The sequence below is a fragment of the Babylonia areolata genome, chromosome 12 (genome assembly GCF_041734735.1).
Source record: "Babylonia areolata isolate BAREFJ2019XMU chromosome 12, ASM4173473v1, whole genome shotgun sequence".
In the NCBI taxonomy this organism is placed as follows: Eukaryota; Metazoa; Mollusca; class Gastropoda; order Neogastropoda; family Buccinidae; genus Babylonia; species Babylonia areolata.
In genome coordinates, this window is record NC_134887.1 from 7,667,052 (window position 1) to 7,693,750 (window position 26,699).

Below are 26,699 nucleotides of genomic sequence, written 5' to 3' on the forward strand. Positions count from 1 at the left end.
GTTTGATGGGAGGAACACATAAGAAAGAGGGACGCGTGGAAGTGCGACTGCCTGACGGAGACTGGGGCGGCATTTGCCCCACGTTGTTTGACAACGATGCTGCCAGAGTCGTGTGTCGGCAGCTGAGGCTGGGCGACGTGGGAAAGGTGAGGATGTCACAGTGACAGGACGTTGAATCTGATTATGATGGTAGCCTTGATGTCGGTGATGACCATTACTGCCTACAGTGGTGTTTGTGTTGGTGATGATGATAATGATGGTGATGACGTTGATGTGCATATCGATGGTGATGGTGACAATCATAATGATGATGACGGCAGTGGTGGTGGTAGTGACGATGACAACGATGATACAAAACAAAGTACGTCTGTGATGATTTTTTTTTTTCTTTCGTTGCGCCATCTCTGCGTGATTCTATCATCATTACACCCCACACCCAGTTGTTCATTCCCAGTCCCCCCAGACACTGCCACACGTTCTGACACAGCCCTGTCTGTGTGTGCATCTCTGTGTATCTCTGTGTCTTGTCTGTGTGTATCTGTGTATGTATGTGACTGAGCGCGTATGTATATTCATATGTGGATACGTGCATTTGTGCCTCGTTCGCGCATGTGTGTGTGTATGCATGTGGGTGTATGTGCGCGCGTGCGCGTGCCAGTGTGGTTATGTGAATTAACTATACAATGTTCTTTTGTATAATTATAACTATATTCTTGTGAAAGACTTATTGTTTAGAATTATACGAGTGTGCAATAGAATCGTGCGATTGTTTCTGTTAGTAGCATTAGTGGTATATCAACTATATATATCATTAGTATTTTTTCTTGTGTGAGTGTTTCTTCGTGTGTCATAATTTATTAGTGTGATACCACCATAATACACACACTTTCCAAATAGGTATGAAATTCTTTTGAACAAACTATGACAAATTATGTTGTTAGATATTCCGCCAAGTACTACAGACACATACAATGTATTATCAGAATTGATCAAATACGCTTTCGTTTGTGTGTTACATAAAACATTTTTTTAAAGAGGCATATTTTCATATGTTTATACACAGGCATACACAGATATGTTGCCAGTATCAGCTGCTGATCCATTTTGAAAAACATTCTATCTGTACGTCCGTCCGTCTGTCTGTCTGTGTGGACGTCTGTCTCTCTCTGTCAGTCTGTATCGGTCTCTATTTCTCTCTGTCTGTCTGTCTCCGTCTCTGTCTCTGCATGTCTGCCTGCCTGTCTCTCTGCCTGCCTGCCTGTCTCTCTGTCTGTCTGTCTCTGTGTCTCTGCCTGTCTGTCTGTCTACCTGCCTGTCTGTCTCTCTGCCTGTCTGCCTGCCTGTCTCTTTGCCTGCCTGTCTGTCTGTCTCTCTGTCTCTCTGTTTGTCTGTCTGCTTGCCTGTCTGTCTCTCTGTCTGTCTACCTGTCTGTATGTATGTATGTCTGTCTGTCTGTTTCACTTTCTCTCATTTTCTCTCCACCTTTCTCTCTGTCGGTTGATCTTTTGCTTTCGGTCTGACTAATTGAATTCCCTGTAAACGTTTCTTTCTTTCATTCTTTCTTTGATTCTGTCTTGCATTGTTCTGTCATGTTTTCCTCTCTTCATTCCTTTTCTTCTTTTTGCTCCACTTCCTTCATCTTTCTCTGAATCATGGAAGTGCTGTGTGTCGATGTGAACAATCCACAGGTGATAGACAACGCGCCGCACGGGTCTCCGCCAGACCACATGTTTCTTGACGGGGTGTGGTGTGGGGGTACAGAGCAGAGCATAGCACACTGCCATCATGAGGGCTGGGGGGAGGTCAGCAGTGGCTGTCGTCCTTCTGATGCTGTCAGCGTCCGCTGCTTCGGTGGTGAGTCATCCAGCATGCTTCCAGTTTTATCTTTCAGCACTTCCACCCCCTTGTCTTATGGGAAAGAATATCTTTCATTGATTTTTTGTAAACACGACAGATCTTAACTCCGGAAAGCGGAGTACGGTTACCTAAATGACGGCGGTAAGAACGGCTGTACACGGAAGATCCCACTCGTTGATCTGTACGGCAGGAAGAGGGAGATGACGCCACGAACACAGTAGAAGTATGTGGTGAACCGGTGTAGCATCCCAGATTGTCCCCCACCTGGAAACGTCGTCGGGGGACAAACTGACCGCTGGAAATGTCCCCCGGGGACTTTCTCACCGATCATAATGCCCCCTGCGGACATTGTTAGCCGCCAAAATGTCCCCTCTCTTGGGTTTTAGCCTCGTTCTGAAATGCCCCCCTTACCCTGAAAATGTCCCCCACCCCCACCCCCCATGTATCCCGTAACGTCCCCTTTGCCAAAAATGCCCCGCTCCCTCTCCCCCTCCCCTCCCACTCCCCTCCCCCTCCCCCGCTTTTCTCCAACAAAACATTTGCTATATCTGCCAGCACGTGGTGTGTGTGTGTGTGTGTGTGTGTGTGTGTGTGTGTGTGTTGTAGTAGTAGTAATTTCCAGTTGAACGTCTTTCCACTTTAAGTGATATTAGACAACAACAACAACAACATTAAAGAAGGGGGGTGGGGGTGAAGGAGGGACAGTGAGGGGTGGGGGAGTGCGTGGAGAAGTGTGTGTATGTGTGTGTGTGTTTGTATGTGTGTGTTTGTGTGTGTGTGTGTGTGTGTGTGTGTGTGTGTCTGTTTTTCTCTGTGTGTGTGTGTGTGTGTGTGTGTGTGTGTGTCTGCGTTTTTGTCTCTGTGTATGTGTGTGTCTGCGTGTGTGTGTCTGTGTGCGTAATTGTAAGTGTAGGAGGTGGGGGGATGTCTGTGAGTCTGTTTATAATGACCTATATTTCTGTGTCTGTGTCTGTTTTCTTGTTTAAAGCCAGCATATAAGTTGGGTTCATGCTTTTGAATATAACAAGTATTTTTACACGCACGCTCATGTGTGTGTGTGTGGGGGGGGGGCGGGGGGGGTGATTGTGTCTGTAATTGTCTTTGTCTTTGATGCATCCATGCGTGTGTGTGTGTGTGTGTGTGTGTGTGTGTGTGTGTGTGTGGGAGGGGGGCCGAGGAGCGTGCGAATGTGTGTCTGTATCCGTATACGCACGTGCGTGTACGTATATTTGAAAGTTATTTAAGTGATAAAAAAAACATTTTTCACTGCAAAATCTCTTGGTAAATTCCCAAAAGTGATTCCCAGTCTTTCTGTCAGCGTGATAAATGCATGGGTAAAATACTCTGAACATGCCTCAGATAATGACAAAACTTGAAAGAGAATATATGGGAGAGAGAAAGAACAAGACAACAGAGGACAGACAAAAAGAGTGGACATGTGTTGTATATGTGTAGTGACTTGGAAAATATTGAAATAACCGTTTGAAAACTACAAAATTTTATGACAACCCCGGACTAAACACTTAAGGAAGAAACAAACATGTGGTGTCACAAAATTTTCATTCCTCAATCAAAACCAAATTATCGAATTGCTTGCATATCAGACCACAAAATAAAATAACAATAACAATTTAAAAAAAAAGAAAAGAAAAAACAACAAAAAAACCAACAACAAAAATCATACAACAACTAAAAAATATGAATTGTCTCTGTGGTTCAAATATCTCGTCGAATGTGTAGAGGCCAGCGCGCACACACACGACCTACACCAATATAGGTACAGACTCATACATATGGGCGCGCGCGCGCGCACACACACACACACACACACACACACACACTTCATCAACTGCTGCTGCTGCTGCTGATGACGATGATGATGTGTGTGTGTGTGTGGTGCGCGTGTGGTGTGTGTGTGTGTGTGTGTGTGTGTGTGTGTGTTTGTGTCTGTGTGTGTTTATGCGCGCGCGCCACACACTGATTTTCGCGTCGTCAGTTGTACCTTGCACTGGTGCTGCCCCCACACCACACTCTACAACCCCCCCAAGCCCTCCCGTCCCCCCACCCCACCCCCCCGCACACACACACACCCACCCCCCCCCCCCTCCATGTGCAGATGAGATTGGGAGGGAAAGGAAAGGGAGATCGGGGAAGGGAAGGTGGTGAGGGTGGCTCCATGGATGTTCATTTTCTCGCGGTCTTGTCACAGACACACGAATAGTATATGCTTCATTCATATTATATTTATATATATATATATATATATTTTTTTTTTTTTTTTTTTTTTTTTTTTTAAAGTCTGTCATGCGCTTTTCCTCTCCATCTGAAGCACTTTGCACGGAGCACAAGACATGCAGGTGCTGGATTTATCGACCAGGCAGCATGTTTTCCAGAGTGTATGAATGGCAGATATCCTTAGTGATGACAGCGGTATCGTTAAGTGTTGATGATGATGACATGGATACCTATAAAGCGCCTATACTTGGTCGGAGATCAAAGCTCTAAGTGCTTTACATATACGGGTTCATTTCCACAACCGGCTGCATACCAGGGTAGAGCCGACTGACGGCTGCCACTGGGCGCTCATCATTCGTCGAGGTTTTGGCTGCCCGACCCATTAAATGTGTCCTCACTCTCCCTCATCCTCTTCCTCATCAATGTGGTCTCATCCCTCCCTCATCCTCCTCTCATCATGTGTCTCACTTCCTCCCTCATTTTCCCTCATCTCCTCATCAATATGGTCGTCACTCCCCTCTCCGTGTGTGTGTGTGTGTGTGTGTGTGTGTGTGTGAATGATTACTTTTTAAAAGGCATTGCCTACCAGTGTAAGTTGTCAACGTTTACTTTGCGGTCCACTTCATCCAGTTTCTTTGGTTACCATATCAAATGAATCAAGTGATGAATTATGACACCAGTTACTGTAGACTGTTCTCTCTTTTTCAGATTATCCCTGTGGTGGTGTCTGGACTGTTTGATGGCAGCAACCAGTGTGTGGCCACTGCTGAGTGTGAATCCAACACCTGAGTGGGAACACCACCCACAACACCAAACGGAAAACATTTTCCCCTTTTGTCCGGGCCACGAAAGTAAATGCTTAAACCATTTTATTTTTTTTAAAAATTTTTTTTTTTTTTTTTTTTTTTAAAGGGTTTATGCTTTTTCCTTATCAAAAGCATTTTTCCAAAACCAGCGGGGGGATTTGGCCACGATGTTTTGGTTTGGCGTATCCTAGTGAGGGGGTTTGTTGTGTTGGGGTGTGTTGGTTTCCCTTAATTTTGGGATAAATTTTAAAGTTTTTAATTGGGTATTTCCCCAAAGGTGCCCCCAGGGTGGCCCTGAGGCTGCCCGGGGTTTAAACTTTTCCCCCCCCCCCCGTGTTTTTTTTTTTTTGGGGTTTTTTTTGGTTTTTTTTGTGGTTTTTTTGGGGGGGAAAAAATTTTTAAAGCATTGCCACCTAAAATTTTGTAAAACTTTCACCCATTTCACCAGTTTCGGCCAACAAAAACAAAAAAAACCCAGACAACCCCTTTCCCCAAACCCCCCCCCAAAACCCACAACCAAAACCCTCTTTTTTAATCAACCCCTTATATAAAAACCCAACAAAAACCCCCCCCGGGAGAGAGCGACAAAACCCAAAACCCGGGGAACCACGCCCAAAACACACAAAAAACAAAGGGGACAAAACAAGGACAGACAGCAGTCAAACCCCCCCTTCCCCCTTAAAAATGGTTAGAGGGGGTTTTTTATTTTTTTTTTTTTTTTTTTGTGGTGGTTTGTTTTCGGGGGTTCGGGGCCGTTTTTGGGGGGAGGGTTTCCGGGTTTTTCTTGTTTTTATAAAAATTTTTGTATTTGAAAATGGGGCTTAAAATGGGGAAAATTAGTTTTTTTGTTTTTTTTAAAAAAAAATTTGGGCCCTCGGGGGAAAAAAAAAAGGAATGGGGCCTAAAAGAAAGCTTCGTTTTTTTTTAATTTTTGATCCAAACCCCCCCCCTTTTTTTTCCCCAAAGCTGGGGAAAAATTTTATCATTTTTTTAAACGGGGAATTTTTTTGAAAATGGGTTTTTTATTTTGAAAACGTTTTGGTAAAGGGTAAAAGGAAAATTTCGAAAGAGGGATTAATTTGCAAATAATTTTTAAAAAATTCTTTTGTTTTTAATCAATCAAAAGGGCGGTTTTTTTTTAAAGGGTTTCCCAAAAAGTGGTTAAGGTTGGTAGGGGGTTTTTTTTTGGGCTGTTGTTGGGTGGGGAAGTTCGGTTTGGGGGCCCTACTTATAAAATAATCCTTTGAACTTAAAAATTTCTATGTGTTTTTTTTTTCCAAAAAAAAAAAAATTTAAAAATTTTTGAAAAATGCCCAGAAAAAGTTGAACTTCTGAGAAAATAAAGCTTAAGAAAATATTATAAAGAACCCCTTTTCTTTTTTTTAAAACTCTGCTTTAAAATGGAAATTTAAAAATAAAAAAACATTTTTCCTTTTCCTTTCAAAATCAAATGAAAAGTAATAAATTCCAAAAGGAGGAAACAAAACCAAAAACAAAAACCATTCCAAAATTTCCCCTTTTCCCTTTTACACCATTTTTTAAAAAAAAGGCATAAATTTATGCGAAGTTTTTTTTTGGGGTTTTTTCTGTTGTGGGGAGGGGGGGGGGGGGGGTTTTGAGGGGGGAAACCATTTTTGGGGTTTTTCTTTTTTTAATTAATTGTTTTAAAAATTTTTTGTGAAAAAGGGGGGGGGGTACCTTTTTATTTTGGTAGGTTTTGTAGTGTTGAAACTCTTTTTTTAAAACAGTTTCCCCAAAAAAATTTGTCCCCAGGAAGGGGCAAATAAACAGGGGGAGGAGAGAGAGGGGAGGAAAAAGGAGAGAGAGAAGAAACAAGCAGAAAAGCAAAAAAACAATGGTGTTTGTAGTGTGGTATTTTTGAAGCTTAAATGCGGGGGAAAAAAAAAAAATATTATAAAAATATATTATATAAAATAATATATAAATAGATGATAGTAGAAAAAAAATTTTTTAAATTCCCCGAAACTCCTTACGCCCAAATTTACGAAAGAGGTCTTTATTACCCAACAGTAACGTCACCCAACCCCAGGAAAAACACACACAGGGGCCCCACCGGGCCCCAAAAAAAAAAAAAAAACCAAAAATAAAACCCCCACACACACAAACACCCAAAAACCCACCCCACACAACACACCAACACACACCCCCACACACAAAAGTACAGACACACACAGTCAAGGCACAAAAACGAAAACGGGGAAAAAAAAAAAAGGGGGGGGGGGGGCGGGGGGGGGGGGGGGGGGGGGGGGGGGGGGGGGGAAAAAAAAAAAAATGTTGGGGTTGTCTTTGGAAAATCCTTTTTAAAAACGTTAGTACGACACAACGAAGAAAAGACAGACAGACAGAGGGAAAAAGGCAGTGCAGTGCAACAGTGTTGGGCATCATGTGTCTGTATTGGTAGTGAGTGAAAATTTTCATGAAATAATATCTCTGGTTTTTTGTTTTTCAGCTTTTGGAGACAACACCTAACCCGGGTGAATTTTTAAAAAAACCCCGGATCTTTAGAAAACTAAAGAGGTGATTGAATCTTTCTCTTCTTTTTTTTTCCATTTCCTCTTCCTTTTCAATTTTTTCTTTTTTTTTTCCAGAATTCCCCTTATTTTTCTTTCCTTTCTTTTTCCTTTTTCCCTTTTTGTCGTTTGTCTTGTTTTTTCTTCTTTTTTTCCCTTATTATTTTTCCCCTTTTCCCCCCTTATTTTGGTGATTTTTTTTTTTTTTTCTTCCCGCATGTCTTAGTTTACAAAAATTTTATTTTAAAAAGTAACTGTCATAAATTGAAGCTGGAAAAAAAACCCCTAGCCAATGAAAACCATCTTAGTCGTCAACAATCAAATTTAACCCTTTTAATTTATCGATCAACTTGAAAGGGTTTTTCTCATAAAAAAACCCGTTGCAATATGACGTGATGAATATATTCTTTGGCAAGAAAAACCATTTTGCAAAAGTTGTCACATTGTAGAATGTATTCCGTTTTTTGGGAGGGTTGTGTGGAAAAAGGAGTAGTGGTGGAGGGATACCAGTAGAAAAAAAATTGATATCCTTTTAAAATGAGTAAAGATCTGTTTTGTTCACTCTTCACAAGCCCCCTTTTTCACGAAGTAGTGGGAAAATAGACTGCGTGTTTCTTAAGTTCCCGTCCAGAAACTTCTTTTTTTTAAAACAGCTGGATTCAGATGAAAATTTGTGCCAGTACCTGAGACTGAATTTAGTATGATGTAATGTAGATCCCAAATTTTTGGCTGTTGGGGTGACTTTGTTGGTGATGGACAAACTGGGAAGTGGGGTAAAGGATGTGCACAGTGTGCGGGGGCCTCTCCCCCCCTTCCCCCTTCTGACTCCCTGACTTTGACCCCCCTTCCTGACTCCCCCCTGACTTCCGCCCCCCGGGGCCCTTTTAAGTGATGGGGCGGGGTGTGAAAGTGTGGGGTCTCAGTGCTGAGTGGGTCGTTTTCTTGAGTCCTTGATGCTGAACTTGTTTTGTGTGGTTGCTTTACCAAAAAATGACTGAGTCTGGGGAAATCTCACCCTTTTTCATTGCCCTGGTGACCCCGTTTTTCTTTTCCCAAGGAAACCCCTTAATGTTGTGGGACGAAGTGTGTCACCTTGATAAATACTTTTACTTTTGGCCCGGGTGCCCCTTGACGCAGAGTGGGCCACCGCTCCTGCAAAGTTTTGCTTGTTTTTCTGAAGCGCGGGCCAATGGCCCTTCACACAAATTTCAAACCCTCCCCCACAACTCTCAAACCCCAAAATTGGGAAGAGTTAATCAAAGAGATTGAAACCCCAATCCCTTTCCCGTCTGGACGAATGTTACCTTGAGTTGTTCGGGCAATCCCCGAAAGATGTGTTGTTAGTAAATACTCAAAGTTGACCGAATTTGTCCGTTTTAGTGAATCTTTCACTCTGATGATTTATTTGGAATCCCTTTTCCCAAAGTTGACTGTTGACCCTCGAGTTTGGTTTTCAACCCGTCCCAAAAAATACGTAAAAGCGTTTCTGAAGACGGTCAATCCTTGCCAAAATTTACGAACTGACGATTTACTCGGGCCGGCCCCGTGTGTGTGTTTTGGGTTTGTAAATTTTTTTGAGTGGTGTGTTTGTGTGTTGTTTTGTGTTGGTGGTGGTTTTTGGGGGGGAGGTGGGGGTTTGGTTTGGTGGTTTGGGGGGGTTTGGGGTTTGGGGGGTGGTGGGGGGGGGTGGGGAGGAGGAGGGGGGGGTGGGGTGGGGGGGTGGTTGATGCCTTTCTTCATTGTTCCCCATAAATGAACCCAAAAGACCCCTGATAAAACCAGAGAGGGCTGGCCAGGGGGGGACGAGGGGAGCAGACGTGGGTGGTGGCGACTCCTTCATCGTGATCCCCGCTTCAGGCGCTCTCAGCGGTCCGTGATACTTGGGGGTGGAGGTTTTTCCCCCGGACCTGATCAGTGCGAAGGGGGGGTGTGAGGCAGACAATTTTAGTGTTGTGTTATAAATAATATAATAATATAACGATAACGTCTTGGGGTCTTTTGGGTCCCCTCCTTTTAAAAAAACGAATACTAAAGGGGAAAGTAACAAGAAAAAAACGTAGTCCTTTCATGTTTTTATGCGCACTTTTTTCGCCGCAGTTCAGATTCTTCAGGCTGGGGCTCCTATCTATATCATTTTCAAAAATCGATAATGACAGTTACCTCAACAGAAATAACAGGATTTGACATGAGGTTGTTCACAGTTCACTGGCCATAAAGAAAATGTATTCCTATCATTTACACCACACAACTTTAGCATGTGACTACAAAATAAAACAACAAAAATACACTCACATACCAAAAAACGGGAAAAGAGAGAAAGGGGAAAACAGAGAAAAGAGGGAGGAGAGGAGAAAAGAGAGGGGGGGAGAGAGGCCAGCAAGACAGGGAAAAAAAATTTCATGCACTGAGTGTTTTATTCTTTCTACTCCACACTGATCCGTGCAAAACCCCCTTCAGGCGGCCAAATGCTGAAAACGTGGCATAGTGGCGGAACTGAACCCGTCCGTGTGCCGAGTCCAACTGTGGGCCCAAAACCCCCCAACAGGCTGAACGGGCCCGGGGAACAAGTGGCGGACAGAGTCGCCTTGCCGGAAGGAACGGTTCGCCTGCAGACCAACAGCACCATGCTGCAAGTCTGGAACCTGACCGCCGCCGCCCCGCCCTCTTTCTTGGGGCTTCTGCTGAAATCGGACGGGGAACTCGTGAACGTCACCTCCGTCAGCAACCAGTCAGATCGCCGTGCGTACGCCGAAGTGGATACGGCCGTATCGCTGCCTGGGGAGATCGGTCACAACATTGTGGAAGGTAAACATATGGCAGAGGGAAATAATGTCTCCCAGTTCTTTTGAGAAGGACAGAAAGGGTTGTTAAGATGTGGAGAAGTGTCTCTCACTCTCTCTCTCTCTCTGCCTCGCTCTCTGTCTCTCTCTCTGTCTGTCTGTCTCTGTCTCTCTGTCTCTCCTTCTCTGTCTATCTGTCTCTCTCTCTCACTGTCTCACAAACAAACACACACACACATACATGGCCGTCTGAGTCCCATCTTTAAAGTCCTTCACCATTTCAGCCAACCCTGGCCGTGACGTCAGACTGTCAGCCAGCGTGATCACACAGACCAGTCTGTTCCGAACGGTCGAGCAAGCAGACACAGCAGACACAGACACGTCCCAGGTCCAGACCACAGAGGACAGGCCGACAGCCAGGGCCAGACTCAACAGCAAAGTGATCTCTCTGAGGATCACAGTGGATGGTCAACCTGTGACGGACCTGGCCCAGTTTGGCCAGGATAACGTCACCACTGTCTTTCAGCCACTGCAGGTATGGTGTGTGTGTGTGTGTGTGTGTGTGTGTGTGTGTGTGTGTGTGTGTGTGTGTGTGTGTGTGTGTGTGAATGCGAGTGCAGGTTCGCCGACCGAGGACCGAGGCGCGTGCACACACAAACAAAGGAGAGAGAGAGAGAGAGAGAGAGAGAGAGAGAGAGAGAGAGAGCTACAGGACAGATATACAGACAGACAAACCGACAGATATATAGATATACAGACAGACAAATCGACAGATATATAGATATACAGACAGACAAATCGACAGAAAGACAGACAGACAGACAGAGACAGAGAGATGGCCAGGAAACTGTGCTGTGGATACTGACTGTTCTCTGTCGCTTTCTGTGTTTCCATTGCAGACCATCAGCACCAGGTCGGAAGCAGAGCGGAGGGAGCGGACGCAGTGTGTGTTCTGGGACTTTGCAGAGAGGGAGGGCAGGGGAGCATGGTCCACGGAGGGATGCCACTTGGAACGCTTCGTGGCTGAGAAAACCGTGTGTCTCTGCAACCATCTTACCAACTTTGCGATACTCATGGTCAGTGTGTGTGTGGTGTGTGATGTGTGTGTGTGTGTGTGGTGTGTGAGTGTGTGTGTGTGTGTGAGTGTTAGTATGTGTGTTTGTCTGTGTACGGTGTTTGAGAGAGACAGAGAGACTAAAGGACAGCTGAACAGCAAATGCTAAGATTTTTTTTTTTTTTTTTTTTTTTTTTGTTTTTTGTTTTTTTTGGTAGAGATATCCTTTGCAGTTGTCATCAGTGACAAGGAACGATGTCAGCATCCTTCCTTAGTTCTTCCTTTGTGTGTTATACTACTCTGACAACCTCCCTCCCCATGACACTATTTTCAGTGACAAACCCCCCCCTCCCTATGACACTATTTTCAGTGACAACCCCCTCCCTATGACACGTTTTCAGTGACAAACCCCTGACCATGACACATTTTTCAGTGACAACCCCCACCCCATGACCACGGTTTTCAGTGACAACCCCCCTCCCCATGACACGTTTTCAGTGACAACCCCCTCCATCATGACACGGTTTTCAGTGACAAACCCCCCCCCCCTCCCCCCCCATGCACGGTTTTTTCCCCAAAGTTTTTGGGCAACCCCCCCATTTTCTCCCCCCCCCCTGGGAAAGGTTTTCAGTACACCTCCCTCCCCCCTGACAAGTTTTCAGGTTTGAATTTTTTTTAAACCCCCCCCCCTGACACGGTTTTCAGGTGCATTTTTATCCCCCCCCCCATGACACGGGTTTTTTAGTGACAACCCCTTCCCCCCTGACCCGGGTTTTTAGTGACAAACCTCCCCCCCCATGACACGTTTTCGTGACAACCTACCCCCCCGTGAAAACCCCCCACAGGTTTTTTAAAAGTGACAAAACCCCCTTCCCATGACACGTTTTTTAAAAAGGAACAACCCCCTTTCCCCCATGACAACCCCCCCCAAAAGGGGTTTTTGTGGGCAACCCCCTCCCCATGACACGGTTTTTTTCAGTTTTTTGGTTTTAAAAACCCCCTTTCCCCATGACACCAGTTTTCAGTGACAGCCTACCTCCCCCATGACACGGTTTTCAGTGACAACCTACCTCCCCCATGAGGCTCACTCCTAGTCCTTCACACACACCAACACCCAGAAGCTGTCTGCCGCTGTGGTTGTGCCAGCAGTACCCAGGTAGCTGTCAATGGCAGGTCACCATAAGGCCACACACCACAGGAGACCGTGCACCGCTGCTGAGTCTTTGGTGGTGTCCAGTCATCCGTGGAGCCAGACCTCTCTCTCTCTCTCTCTACACACACACACACACACACACACAGAGGCAGACTGGAACAGAGTGTCTGACTGTATTTTCAGGACTTCTACGGTCAAAGTGTGAAGAAACGTCACGAGAGCATCCTCAGCTCCATCACCATGGCGGGGTTGACAGTCTCCATTGGTGCCTTGTTCCTCACTCTCCTCGCCTTCATATTTGTCAAGTGAGTCCGGGGGACATCTCCCACCTTTCCCTCTGGAAATTCCTGGGGTTTATCAGGAGGGTGTTGGGATGGGATGTGTGCGGGGAGGGTGAGAAGGCTTGAGGGAGCTAGCTGTCTTCTCTCTCAGCCCATGGGATGGGGTGGGCTTTGAGGGGTAAGGGGAGGTGGAGTCACCATACAAGGGAAGCAACCGTACCTGCATCGTTTTCGCTATGTTCGTTTCGTTACGTTCAGTCCAACATAATGTCCTGCTCACATAAAACCCCTCCCCTCCTCCCTCCTCTACAACTGTCCTTGTACATTCGGGGAAAATTATTGTCATTTAACGCAACTGACGTCTCTGCATGGAGGGAGCTGCTTTACTTGCATCTGCTTTCGATTTTGTTTCGGTTTTTTGTTTTTTTTCCCGTTGGTTATAATCTACATTTAGATCTTTTATCACACGCATACCTTATTTTGTACAGGATAAGGAAGTCAGTCCATGCTAGACACTGCATCAGTGGGTCATGGTAAGAATGTTACATGAAAGTACTGTTGTGGCAAATTACCTGTTCATTTTGTTTCTCTGTGTAACCCATGTTTCCTCGTGCCGACAGGAAGCTGCACAAAAGCCTCCCCCAGCAGGCTTTGTTCAACCTGTCGCTGGCCATGCTGATCTCCTGGGTCATCTTCCTGGCCGGGGTGAAGCGTGTGGGGAGTCACGTGACCTGCCTGCTGGTGGCCATCTTGCTGCACTACTTCATCCTGGTCACCTTCCTCTGGATGCTGGTCCAGGGGGCGCTGCATTACGTCATGCTGTTCAAGGGCAGGAGACGACCTTCCACACCACGCTTCATGCTGAAGGCTGGACTGGTCGCTTGGGGTGAGACAAGGGACAGCGAGTTGCCGAACTGCAATTATTTTTCTAATCTTATATTATATATCTTATATATACAGAGAGAGAGAGAGAGAGAGAGAGATCTGAGCAGGCGTGTGGGTGTGAGTGCACATGTATATACATCAACATCTTCTGAAATAATGATTTGACAAGGCACAAGTGAGTTCATATACAATGAGTCAGTCTAATTCTGACAAAGCTCAAGTCATTACATAATATTGCCTTACAATAGTCTGATGTGTGTGTGTGTGTGTGTGTGTGTGTGTGTGTGTGTGTGTGTGTGCGTGTGTATGTGTGTGTGTGTGTGTAGGTCTGCCAGCCCTGCCAGTTATCATTGTGTCTGCAATCGACGTGGAGCTGTACCATGGAGGAGACAGATAGTAAGTTCATTATCTCCTGCAACTTCCTGGGGGTGGTTTTCAGTTTTTATAGATTCCTAACATTATTGACGAGATAAAGTGTATTTCTGCACCCGTGTAAGGAGCTGTGTGGTACTGTTGGTCGTGTTGGTCTGGTAGCAATAAAGAGCAGAGGATCAAACTCACAACTAAACAAAGGGTTCAGGGGGAGAAAACCACTGTGCCTGTTTCTGACCCTGCATAAGGTCATTCAGAGTGATGTAAAGGGATAACTAAAGGCCCTGATATCAGGACCATAATATCAGGACCAACCGGGTACCAGTTGTTATACCTCGCACTCCACCCTGTGATGGTCGAACCCAAGAGACTGGGTTGTTTCATTTTTCTGACCCAGGTCCGGAGTGTCTGGGTCCTGTTTGTGACCAGGAAGACCTGTCTCTTGGGACAGATCGCGGAGAGAGGACTCGACCTAGAGAATCAGCCAGGAAGGGGTCTGAGGGGAAGCAAGGTCCTGCCCCCCACCCCGCACCCCAAGTCATTCCAGTTGGAGGAGGGTTTAGGGAAGGGTCGTGCCCCTGGTGTTGCCGCTTGTGGGGTGGGGCGGGACATACCCTTTCAGGCACTGGGTGACCTCCCTTCCCTGCCAGCAGTGCACTGTGACTGCTCTCAGTGGTGGCACGGCTCTGTCCCTTCCCCTGTCCTGTGTTGAGTCCCCTGCTTCGCTCCCCTCAGTGGTGGCACGGCTCAGTGGTGGCACGGCTCTGTCCCTTCCCCTCTCCTGTGTTGAGTCCCCTGCTTCGCTTCCCTCAGTGGTGGCACGGCTCTGTCCCTTCCCCTCTCCTGTGTTGAGTCCCCTGCTTCGCTTCCCTCAGTGGTGGAGAAATCCCTGACCTCAGGCAGACACCTCTCTGTCAACCCACCACAGGTTCCTCACGGGAGAGGACACTAGTCGTGTGATCCTGGCGTTCCGGCCCTCTTCCCCTGGGACCTCTGGTTCCTGCAGGAGGGTACAGCTAGTGAGAGGTGAGGTGCATGACGCCACTATCTGACCTCCCTCCCCCCAGTACCATGGGTCTACGGATGGAGGGGGTACGTGGCAGGCGACCCCTTCGCTGTCCCACCCCCTCCGCCCTGGGGGGAGACCAGCTCGTTGCAACGACCCTGCTGTCCGGCGGGTTTCCTCTGCAGAGGGACACCAGTGTGTGGCAGGCATTTCCGGGCTGTCAGCCCGTCTGTCTGCTGGTGGGTTGGACACACAGGTCGTACCTTACGCCCTTCTGACCTGGCTTCACAGCGTGCCAGGCACTCACGGATGGCTTGCCCTCTGAAGATGGTCAGACTAACACAGATGACACAGAAGATGGTCAGACTAACACAGATGACACAGAAGATGGTCAGACTAACACAGATGACACAGAAGATGGTCAGGCTAACACAGATGACACAGAAGATGGTCAGACTAACACAGATGATACAGATGGTCAGACTAACACAGATGACACAGAAGATGGTCAGACTAACACAGATGACACAGAAGATGGTCAGGCTAACACAGATGACACAGAAGATGGTCACACTAACACAGATGATACAGAAGATGGTCAGGCTAACACAGATGATACAGAAGATGGTCAGACTAATGGTCAGACTAACTCAGATGACACAGAAGATGGTCAGACTAATCGTCAGACTAACACAGATGATACAGAAGATGGTCAGACTAACACAGATGACACAGAAGATGGTCAGACTAACACAGATGACACAGAAGATGGTCAGACTAACACAGATAACACAGAAGATGGTCAGACTAACACAGATGACACAGAAGATGGTCAGACTAACACAGATGACACAGAAGATGGTCAGACTAACACAGATAACACAGAAGATGGTCAGACTAGCACAGATGACACAGAATATGGTCAGACTAATGGTCAGACTAACTCAGATGACACAGAAGATGGTCAGACTAACACAGATGACACAGAAGATGGTCAGACTAATGGTCAGACTAACTCAGATGACACAGAAGATGGTCAGACTAATGGTCAGACTAACACAGATGACACAGAAGATGGTCAGACTTCCACCGATGACACAGAAGATGGTCAGACTTACACCGATGACACAGAAGATGGTCAGACTAACACAGATGACACAGATGGTCAGACTAACACAGATGACACAGAAGATGGTCAGACTAACACAGATGACACAGAAGATGGTCAGACTAACACAGATGATACAGATGGTGGTCAGACTAACACAGATGACACAGAAGATGGTCAGACTAACACAGATGACACAGAAGATGGTCAGACTAACACAGATGATACAGATGGTGGTCAGACTAACACAGATGACACAGAAGATGGTCAGACTAACACAGATGACACAGAAGATGGTCAGACTAACACAGATGACACAGAAGATGGTCAGACTAACACAGATGACACAGAAGATGGTCAGACTAACACAGATGATACAGATGGTCAGACTAACACAGATGACACAGAAGATGGTCAGACTAACACAGATGACACAGAAGATGGTCAGACTAACACAGATGACACAGAAGATGGTCACACTAACACAGATGACACAGAAGATTGTCACACTAACACAGATGATACAGAAGATGGTCAGACTAACACAGATGACACAGAAGATGGTTAGACTAACACAGATGACACAGAAGATGGTCAGACTAACACAGATGACACAGAAGATGGTCAGACTAACACAGATGATACACAAGATGGTCAGACTAACACAGATGACACAGAAGATGGTCAGACTAATGGTCAGACTAACACAGATGACACAGAAGATGGTCAGACTAACACAGATGACACAGAAGATGGTCAGACTAATGGTCAGACTAACTCAGATGACACAGAAGATGGTCAGACTAATGGTCAGACTAACACAGATGACACAGAAGATGGTTAGACTAACACAGATGACACAGAAGATGGTCAGACTAACACAGATGACACAGAAGATGGTCAGACTAACACAGATGATACACAAGATGGTCAGACTAACACAGATGACACAGAAGATGGTCAGACTAACACAGATGACACAGAAGATGGTCAGACTAACACAGATGACACAGAAGATGGTCAGACTAATGGTCAGACTAACTCAGATGACACAGAAGATGGTCAGACTAATGGTCAGACTAACACAGATAACACAGAAGATGGTTAGACTAACACAGATGACACAGAAGATGGTCAGACTAACACAGATGACACAGAAGATGGTCAGACTAACACAGATGACACAGAAGATGGTCAGACTAACACGGATGATACAGATGGTGGTCAGACTAACACAGATGACACAGAAGATGGTCAGACTAACACAGATGACACAGAAGATGGTCAGACTAACACGGATGATACAGATGGTGGTCAGACTAACACAGATGACACAGAAGATGGTCAGACTAACACAGATGACACAGAAGATGGTCAGACTAACACAGATGATACAGAAGATGGTCAGACTAACACAGATGACACAGAAGATGGTCAGACTAACACAGATGACACAGAAGATGGTCAGACTAACACAGATGATACAGATGGTGGTCAGACTAACACAGATGACACAGAAGATGGTCAGACTAACACAGATGATACAGATGGTCAGACTAACACAGATGACACAGAAGATGGTCAGACTAACACAGATGACACAGACGATGGTCAGACTAACACAGATGACACAGAAGATGGTCACACTAACACAGATGATACAGACGATGGTCAGACTAACACAGATGGCACAGAAGATGGTCAGACTAATGGTCAGACTAACACAGATGACACAGAAGATGGTCAGACTAACACAGATGACACAGAAGATGGTCAGACTAACACAGATGACACAGACGATGGTCAGACTAACACAGATGACACAGAAGATGGTCAGACTAACACAGATGACACAGACGATGGTCAGACTAACACAGATGACACAGAAGATGGTCACACTAACACAGATGATACAGACGATGGTCAGACTAACACAGATGACACAGAAGATGGTCAGACTAACACAGATGATACACAAGATGGTCAGACTAACACAGATGACACAGAAGATGGTCAGACTAACACAGATGATACACAAGATGGTCAGACTAACACAGATGGCACAGAAGATGGTCAGACTAATGGTCAGACTAACACAGATGACACAGAAGATGGTCAGACTAACACAGATGATACACAAGATGGTCAGACTAACACAGATGACACAGAAGATGGTCAGACTAACACAGATGATACACAAGATGGTCAGACTAACACAGATGACACAGAAGATGGTCAGACTAATGGTCAGACTAACACAGATGACACAGAAGATGGTCAGACTAACACAGATGACACAGAAGATGGTCAGACTAATGGTCAGACTAACTCAGATGACACAGAAGATGCTCAGACTAATGGTCAGACTAACACAGATAACACAGAAGATGGTCAGACTAACACAGATGACACAGAAGATGGTCAGACTTACACCAATGACACAGAAGATGGTCAGACTAATGGTCAGACTAACACAGATAACATAGAAGATGGTCAGACTAACACAGATAATACAGAAGATGGTCAGACTAACACAGATGATACAGATGGTCAGACTAACACAGATGACACAGAAGATGGTCAGACTAACACAGATGACACAGAAGATGGCCAGACTAACACAGATGATACAGAAGATGGCCAGACCAACTAAGACACTGAAGAAAGTTCATAGTATGTCATTCCTCGCTCTTCCCAGGAGACAGGTCTCTTGTTCGTCAGGGGACCAGGCGGAACTCAACTCTCATTTTGCTGAGTCAGAACCCTGCCTGACTGAGTAAACTGGGCGGAGACAGCTCCTCCATCTCTGCTGGCCTTCCTTAGGAAGCAAGACTCAGGCTGGGACCATTAGACCCCCTAACTAATGCCCTAGAGATGGCTCAGGAGTTGCTGCATAAACCTGCCCGCACGCTTGGGGGAGGGGGAGAGGGGCAGCTCTAATTCCAGCCTGGTATGGAGTCTTTCTCGGCACCCAGAGCTTGTCCTGTTGGAAAATATCCGAAGTTTTTCTCAGGTGTGGTCAGGTCTTTGTGCACTCCAGTATTCTGTAAACTGTATATCAGTACATTACCAAAGGGAAAAGCATCTTCTTTTGTGTTGTGCTTCATTCAGTTGCTGGATGTCGCTGACGCCTTTTTACTACGCCTTCCTGGTGCCTGTCGCCATCATCGTCACCACCAACATCGTCATCTATGTGTTGGTCGTGATCAGCATCTGTCGTCGGCCCAAGATCAGCAGTGGCGGCTCCAGTTACACTCTCATAGGTGTCCGTGCCTCCATCAGCTGTTTTGTGGTGCTGGGTAGGTCACCCTGTCTCTCTGTCTGTCTGTCTGTCTGTCTGTCTGTCTCTCTCTCTCTCTCTCTCTCTCTCTCTCTCTCATGCAAATACACATTCCTCTCTTACTTTCTCTCTCTCACATATGCACACAAATACATGTATGTGCATACCTCACTCTCTCACACACATACACACACATACAGATATAGACACACATGCACACAGACAGACAGACAGACAGACACACACACACACACACACACACACACACACACACACACACACACACACACACACAAACTCCACACCAACCGCTGTCCACTGATAGCATCTATCTTAAAACTCGCTCTTCAAAGTAACACCCCCTGGGCTTCACCAGGAAGCTGTAAAGTAAGAGAAACGTGGGCTCTAATTTCAGTCACAGAACAGCATTTTCTTCAGCTGTTATTCTCTGACCCTGGTCACCAGCATGGGAGGACACACTGGGGGGAGGGCATGAAGGGGAATGCTGGAACAGTGGATGGTTGAAATGCTCTTTCCAACTGCTCAATAATATGTCAATAATATAATAATATGTGACGCCGCACGCGAAAATCATGGATAGGTCGCTGGAGTAAATTTCACGTAACACGCTGTGAAAGTGACAAGGGGTGAAAATATCAAATTTGAGTATTTTGGTTATTCAGATTCTATGATTCTTTTTATATTAAATTTCCAAGTATTATAAAGAAATATAAAGTATTAGTGCTTTATTTTGATGTTTTCCCATTGGGAATTGGTGATCAAGAGTGGGAAACAGCGAACTCGTTTTCTCAGAAGTACGTTTGTGATCATCACGAGACTCAAATGCATGTATCTCAGAAACTAATAAAGATACTTGAATTCTATTTTCTGCGTGTTATTCAGAATTCTCTCTACTTTCAGATAAAAGATTATATCATTTTGTGAATTTTGACCATTATCCATGATTTTCACATACACCATCACATATGTAAAATTGTACAACTAGTATACCATATATACAATCATATATATATATATATATATAAGATTGTCAGTTGTGTCCGACTATGACCATAAGAACAGCAGAGGAGGCAACTGCTGTCCCAACTAAATATTTGGGCTAGAATGATTATAGTGGAGAATGTCATGTCCAAGTTACATCCCCACTCTCTGGGCCAAGAGGGTTTTGGGACGGTCGGCAATGCGATGGTTCCCAAAGGCCAACTAGTCCCTAAGGCTGCAGCTCTGGGAGGGTATGAAATACTGTATGATACCTTAAAACTAATTACTGATTTTTAAAAATCAATAATACCAATAATACTAATGTGTAATCAGCCAGATATATTGATTAATCGATAATTAATCTATTATCAAACAAACTAAACCTTTTTCTAACATTCAGGTTGCTCTGGTGTCCAATGCATGAAAAGAGACAAAGCCTAAGTGCAGGATTATTTCCTATGTCCGAGGCTAAAGTTCTCAGTATGAAATGCATTAGCTGTGATAAAGGCCAGTCTGAGGCTACGTCAAACATGTAGCGGCCAAAAGGGTACACCTGCAATTTCCTGTGCGTAAAGGGCATAGCCTTAGACTAAAGACATAGAAATGGCAGCAACCGTTTACCTCATGCACCTTTACTGAAGAAATTGCGCCAGAATCATGTGCTTAGAGATAGTCAACACCCAACTGAGATCTGTGAAGATACTGTTGAGCACAGGGAGTTTGGTAGTGCTCCCTGTGAGAATTATGAGCTGACGGGCACTGAACAGGATTGGATTGGGTCACCCCTCTTGTGGAAATACCAGATACACTGAACAAGATATGATGGGGTGACCCCTCTTGTGGAAATACCAGATACACTGAACAAGATATGATGGGGTGACCCCTCTTGTGGAAATATCAGGTACACTGAACAAGATATGATGGGGTGACACCTTTGTGTAAATACCAGGTACACTGAACAAGATATGATGGGGTGACCCCTTTGTGGAAAAGCCAGATTTTTTTTCGATACTATTAATACCAAAAAATTGAAATAAGGATTGAAGTCAAAAGAACATTATTTTTACATTTGAGAGAGGGAGGAGGGAGGGGTGGGGGGGCGTAGGGGGGCAGGGGCATTATCTAATTTGAAAAATAATCTACCAGCATTGTTTCCCTTTCCTATCAAAATGCTTTCATTCCTTCAAAGGCACATGATAATAATACGTAACAGCTAGTGCTTAGTTCAAGAGACCCAATGGAAAACCTAACAGCAAATTTAACTGTCATTGCAATGAAACTGGACAGTGGTAAATATATATATATATATATATATATATATATATATATATATATATATATATATATATATAAAACAGATCTACCTTCCTTGGCCTTCACGGCCATTGGCACTCACCTAATTTACCAGCAGTGAGTTGCTCCCACCTCTCCTTTTTCTTTTTCAGTTCTGTTCATCACAGCTTTTTGAAAAGAACTGGGTAGTATCCTTTCCTCGTTTCCTCTACGGAACCCCCCTCAAGTAGCTTTGCCACTTGTTTGTCAGAGAAGTGTGGTTTTATAATGGAGACGGTTTTCAAACTCTTTCAGCCGCTGTCGCTATGTCGCTGCCGCCATTCCAATAGTTTGTGACGGAATACACAGAGCACCACGCCTTCCGCTCAGACTGACTGGTCTGACGCTGGTCTTTCTGCATGCATCATGTCATGTGCTTGTCACTGATAGTCGTGACGTAGCTCGTCTCTCACTTCCTTTGCCATGTACCGCATCCCTGCAATGTCTCTCGGCGGACTATAAATATGTCTCTGTGTGTGATACCCTCTCTCTCTCTCTCTCTGTTTCTCTCTCTCTCCCTCTCTCTCTGTTTCTCTCTCTGTCTGTTTCTCTTTGAGTGTGTGTGTTTCTCTCTCTGTCTCTCTCTCTGTTTCTCTCTCTCTCTCTGTTTCTCTTTGTGTGTGTGTGTTTTCCTCTCTGTGTCTCTCTCTCTCTCTCTGTCTCTCTCTCTGTTTCTCTTTGTGTGTGTGTGTTTCTCTCTCTGTGTCTCTCTCTCTGTTTCTCTCTCTCTCTCTCTCTCTCTCTCTGTGTTTCTCTTTGTGTGTGTGTGTGTTTCTCTCTCTCTGTCTCTGTCTGTCTGTCTCTCCATTCAGACCAAAGAAGCAGACTCCACATTCACACTGAACCATCCGAACGTTCCCCACCTCCCTGTTCCAGGTCTCAGCTGGGTCTTCGCTTTCTTCGCCGTGGAGGACGCCCGCCTGGTCTTCCAGTACCTCTTTACCTGCACCACCGCCTTCCAGGGCTTAGTCATCTTCATCATGTACCCGGCCCGGGATCCTGACGTGCGGGCCTTCTGCCTGCAAACCTTCGGCAGACGGGGCAGGTACTCTGTACAGCAACAGCAGCAACAGGTCATTCCGCTTCATAGGCGAGAAAGGTCCCCGATTTCTGAACCAGAGATGTCCACACCTCGGCCGCAGGTGTCCACATCTCGGCCACAGGTGTCCACATCTTCTGAGCCAGAAAGGCCGTCATGCTCTGAGTGTGTGGTGAAAACAGCGTCCACTGAGGAGACCAGCTTTGCCTCTTCCAAGGGACAGGCGCTTCAGTGACAACTGGACTGGCCGCAGAGATCACCAGTGATACTCGTTCCACGTCCAGGCAGGAGGAAAAGAGGGGGCAGCCCTTCCTTTTTAAAACTGTATTTGTATTTCTTTTTTTTTATCACAACAAATTTCTCTGTGTGAAATTCGGGCTGCTGTCCCCAGGGAGAGCGCGTCGCTACACTACAGCGCCACCCATTTTTTTGTATTTTTTCCTGCGTGCAGTTTTATTTGTTTTTCCTATCGAAGTGGGTTTTTCTACAGAATTTTGCCAGGAACAACCCTTTTGTTGCCGTGGGTTCTTTTACGTGCGCTAAGTGCATGCTGCACACGGGACCTCGGTTTATCGTCTCATCCGAATGACTAGCGTCCAGACCACCACTCAAGGTCTAGTGGAGGAGGAGAAAATATTGGCTGGTTGTTTGGAATGAGATGTTTCCATTGCTTACTGAGCTGATGCGCCGAATTAGCTGTGGCTAAAATCTTTCATCGGAATCAGTCGCATAATACTTCATCGTCATGAAAGTTGTAAGACTATTAATTTTGATACTTTATAACTAAATACAGAGACTTATTTAATACTTCAGAATCAATCACACAGACTTCTTTGGTATGCCAGAATTATTTGTTTAGATTTATTTGACACTACAAAATCGACCACGCAGATTTATTTGACACTAAAAAAATCGACCACGCAGATTTATTTGACACTACAAAATCAACCACGCAGATTCATTTGACACTACAAAATCGACCACGCAGATTCATTTGACACTACAAAATCGACCACGCAGATTCATTTGACACTACAAATCGACCACGCAGATTCATTTGACACTACAAAATCGACCACGCAGATTCATTTGACACTACAAAATCGACCACGCAGATTTATTTGACACTACAAAATCGACCACGCAGATTCATTTGACACTACAAAATCACAAAATCGACCACGCAGATTCATTTGACACTACAAAATCGACCACGCAGATTTATTTGACACTACAAAATCGACCACGCAGATTTATTTGACACTACAAAATCGACCACGCAGATTTATTTGACACTACAAAATCGACCACGCCGTTTCATTTGACACTTCAAAATTGATCATATAGATTTATTTGATACTTCAAAATTGATCATGCAGATTTTTATTTGATACTTCAAAATTGATCACGCAGATTCATTTGATACTTCAAAATTGATCACGCAAAGTTAGCTGACACGACCAACTGAGGCACCCAGCAATTTTGTGCTGAAAATTGCATGCTACAAAACTTGTTCTTACATGCATATCACTTAATCTTTTTTTTTTTTTTTATGCTTCATTAAAGCAGCTTAATGATGCCTTCTGACTATTCTCAAAACCTTCACAATCAGATTTTTTTTTCTGAAATCATCTTGAAATGATTTATACATTCATCCAGTAATTCATCTTCAGTTTTGGTACAATGTCAGAACTCAAACCTTTGTTTTTGTTGTGTGTGCGTGTTTTAACAGCTTCATACCAACAACTATAATACTGTTTTGTCAAAAATTCACGAAACACTATGTTAAATGTCACATCCTTCTGGTAAAACGTTTTATTTGAAACGTCCAATTTCCTTTGTATTGCAATTTGCTTTCTTTATGATTTTTCTCTCTCTGCATATTGATTGATTGACATGTATACTTCAACAATTCCCGTCTTCGGTCACATACCCAGCAATGTGACGGAGGAAATTCTACGTCGAATCGAGATTTCCTTGTGTGTCGGTTACATTGCGAAATAAATAGTTGACTAAATAATAAATTGATAAATAGATATATTGCTTTACCTTTTTTGCGAACGTGAGTTTAACTCTCTCCATACGAACGGCGAAAGAGACGACGTTAACAGCGTTTCACCCCAATTACCATCATCAAAATATTGCAAGCGGAAGGCTCTTATACTGAAGAGGTGAATGTTGACAAAGAATACGACAATTCTGACGACGGAAGCTAAAGGTTGGGTCATTCAGACACCCACTGGACATCCAAGGGGTCTGTGTAGAGGAGAAGAGAGGACTGGCCGTACTGAGTTAAGGCTGAAGGAAATTGTTTTCGCTGTATCACGTGTGACTGCTGCTCTTGAACCTCGCTCCCTGGTGTGTGCTATTTCCATGCGTAAATGAATGTCTTGCAGGTCTTGTCTGCAGGTGCTTTGTTCATATTGATGTTTTTAATTAAGTGTTTTTGCATTTTCGTTGACATGATAGATTTCATGAAAAATAATGTCACTATGGAACCAATTGCTTTGACACTGTGTTTTTTAAGAAAACTTTTATCTGCATTTTTTCCCTGATCATGTTTATGTTGGTTTAACCATGTGATTATTGGGTTTATTTGCTTTAGTACTGTTATTCTGTAAATAGATAGTTTTGGACAGATTGTATGATGAACATTCCTTCTTTTATTGTTTTCGTACATTGTTTCGTATTATACGATGTGTATGTGTACAAAGTGTAAAATATTCAGCAATATAATCAAGGGAATCAATTTCCTTTCTGATGTGACACTGGTTAACCAGTTCCCGTTGTTTAAAGAACTGCATTTAAGACAAGAGTAATACAGCAGGGATGTAAGACGTGTTTCTCATATCCAGGGTGTGCCATATCTATTGAAAATCTAGAACCCAGCATAACTTTTTGCAAGTGTAGCTGAGAAACTGTTCAATCGTAAGTATGACAGAAAACATTGCTGAAACCCCAATGTATTAGATTTTACAAACTGAAAAACAAATCGCGTAATGTATCTTGTCTTTTTTTGTCTTTTTTGTATAAATATGTATATAATGCAACTGCTGAATGCACACAAATTTGTTATTACAGATCTTCTCAGAGATATGTACAGATATGTTTGACGTAAGGAAAATCAAAGTATTTGGAAAACATCAGCTGGAAGTGACCTAGCTTGGAGTGTTGAAGATGGATGTCTTGGTACGGCTATGCAAATGTTATTGGTATGACTGGTATAAACAATATTGGCATACCTGATGTAACAATACTGGTAGACCTGTATAAACAGCATTGGTATACCTGTATAAACAATATTGGTATACCTGATATAAGAAAATATTGGTATACCAAAAACGGGGAAAGTTTATAAGAACTGTTGGTTGTAAAATGAGACTCACTTTTAATAAGGGGTGTCCAACGTCTCAGACCATAGATCTGCCTTCAGGGACTGTGTTAGTTGGAAAATGAATGTGTATGACACTGCTCACCCGATCTTTAAAACTGACCAATGCAAATCTATCAGTAATCAGCCCCGCATTCTAAAAGGATATCTTAAATCTAAAATCAAGATGAACAACGTTTCTCACATTCAAATGTGTCGGAAAACCTCGGCAGCATGAGTGTGCACATACTTATCTGTAAATGACACCGACTGATTCTCCAGTAGTCTGGTCTCCATGCATGTATTCAGAACTTTATTTGATTTACAACACTGGTCCTCCGGTGTGCTGGGGTCTCATTGTTGTGGTGCTTATTGAATTGTACTGCATTTTTGTAGCGATTTTTCATTCTTCTATTAAAGCAAGCAAAATGATTTGTCAGTATTTCTGTATGTTTGAACAGTTGGAACACACACACACACACACGGAAGAAAACATGTGTGCACGCATTACCCCTGGTTGACAAAAAACGTAACTTTTCTTTCATTCATTTATTCATTATCTCTTTCTTTTGATTTGTCTTTCTTTCTTTCTTTTTAATTTCGTTTTT

At 44.3% G+C, this 26,699-nt stretch overlaps 2 protein-coding genes across 2 annotated transcripts in view; both read left to right on the forward strand.

The window, feature by feature from the left end:
* Positions 1-26,699, forward strand: part of LOC143288269 (uncharacterized) — a 97,910-nt gene that overhangs the window by 7,156 nt on the left and 64,055 nt on the right. The window contains exons 4-5 of the mRNA XM_076596617.1: positions 1-146; positions 1,689-1,854. The exon at positions 1-146 is cut by the window's left edge and continues 12 nt beyond it. Coding sequence (XP_076452732.1) covers positions 1-146; positions 1,689-1,854 — 312 coding nt within the window. The remainder of the gene's footprint in view (positions 147-1,688; positions 1,855-26,699) is intronic.
* On the forward strand, positions 9,895-23,613 carry LOC143288225 (putative adhesion G protein-coupled receptor E4P). Its single transcript, XM_076596572.1, has 8 exons — positions 9,895-10,234; positions 10,494-10,744; positions 11,109-11,285; positions 12,600-12,721; positions 13,318-13,583; positions 13,909-13,978; positions 19,180-19,367; positions 22,559-23,613. The coding sequence occupies exons 1-8, from the start codon at positions 9,895-9,897 to the stop codon at positions 22,954-22,956; spliced, it is 1,812 nt and encodes a 603-aa protein (XP_076452687.1). The 3' UTR covers positions 22,957-23,613.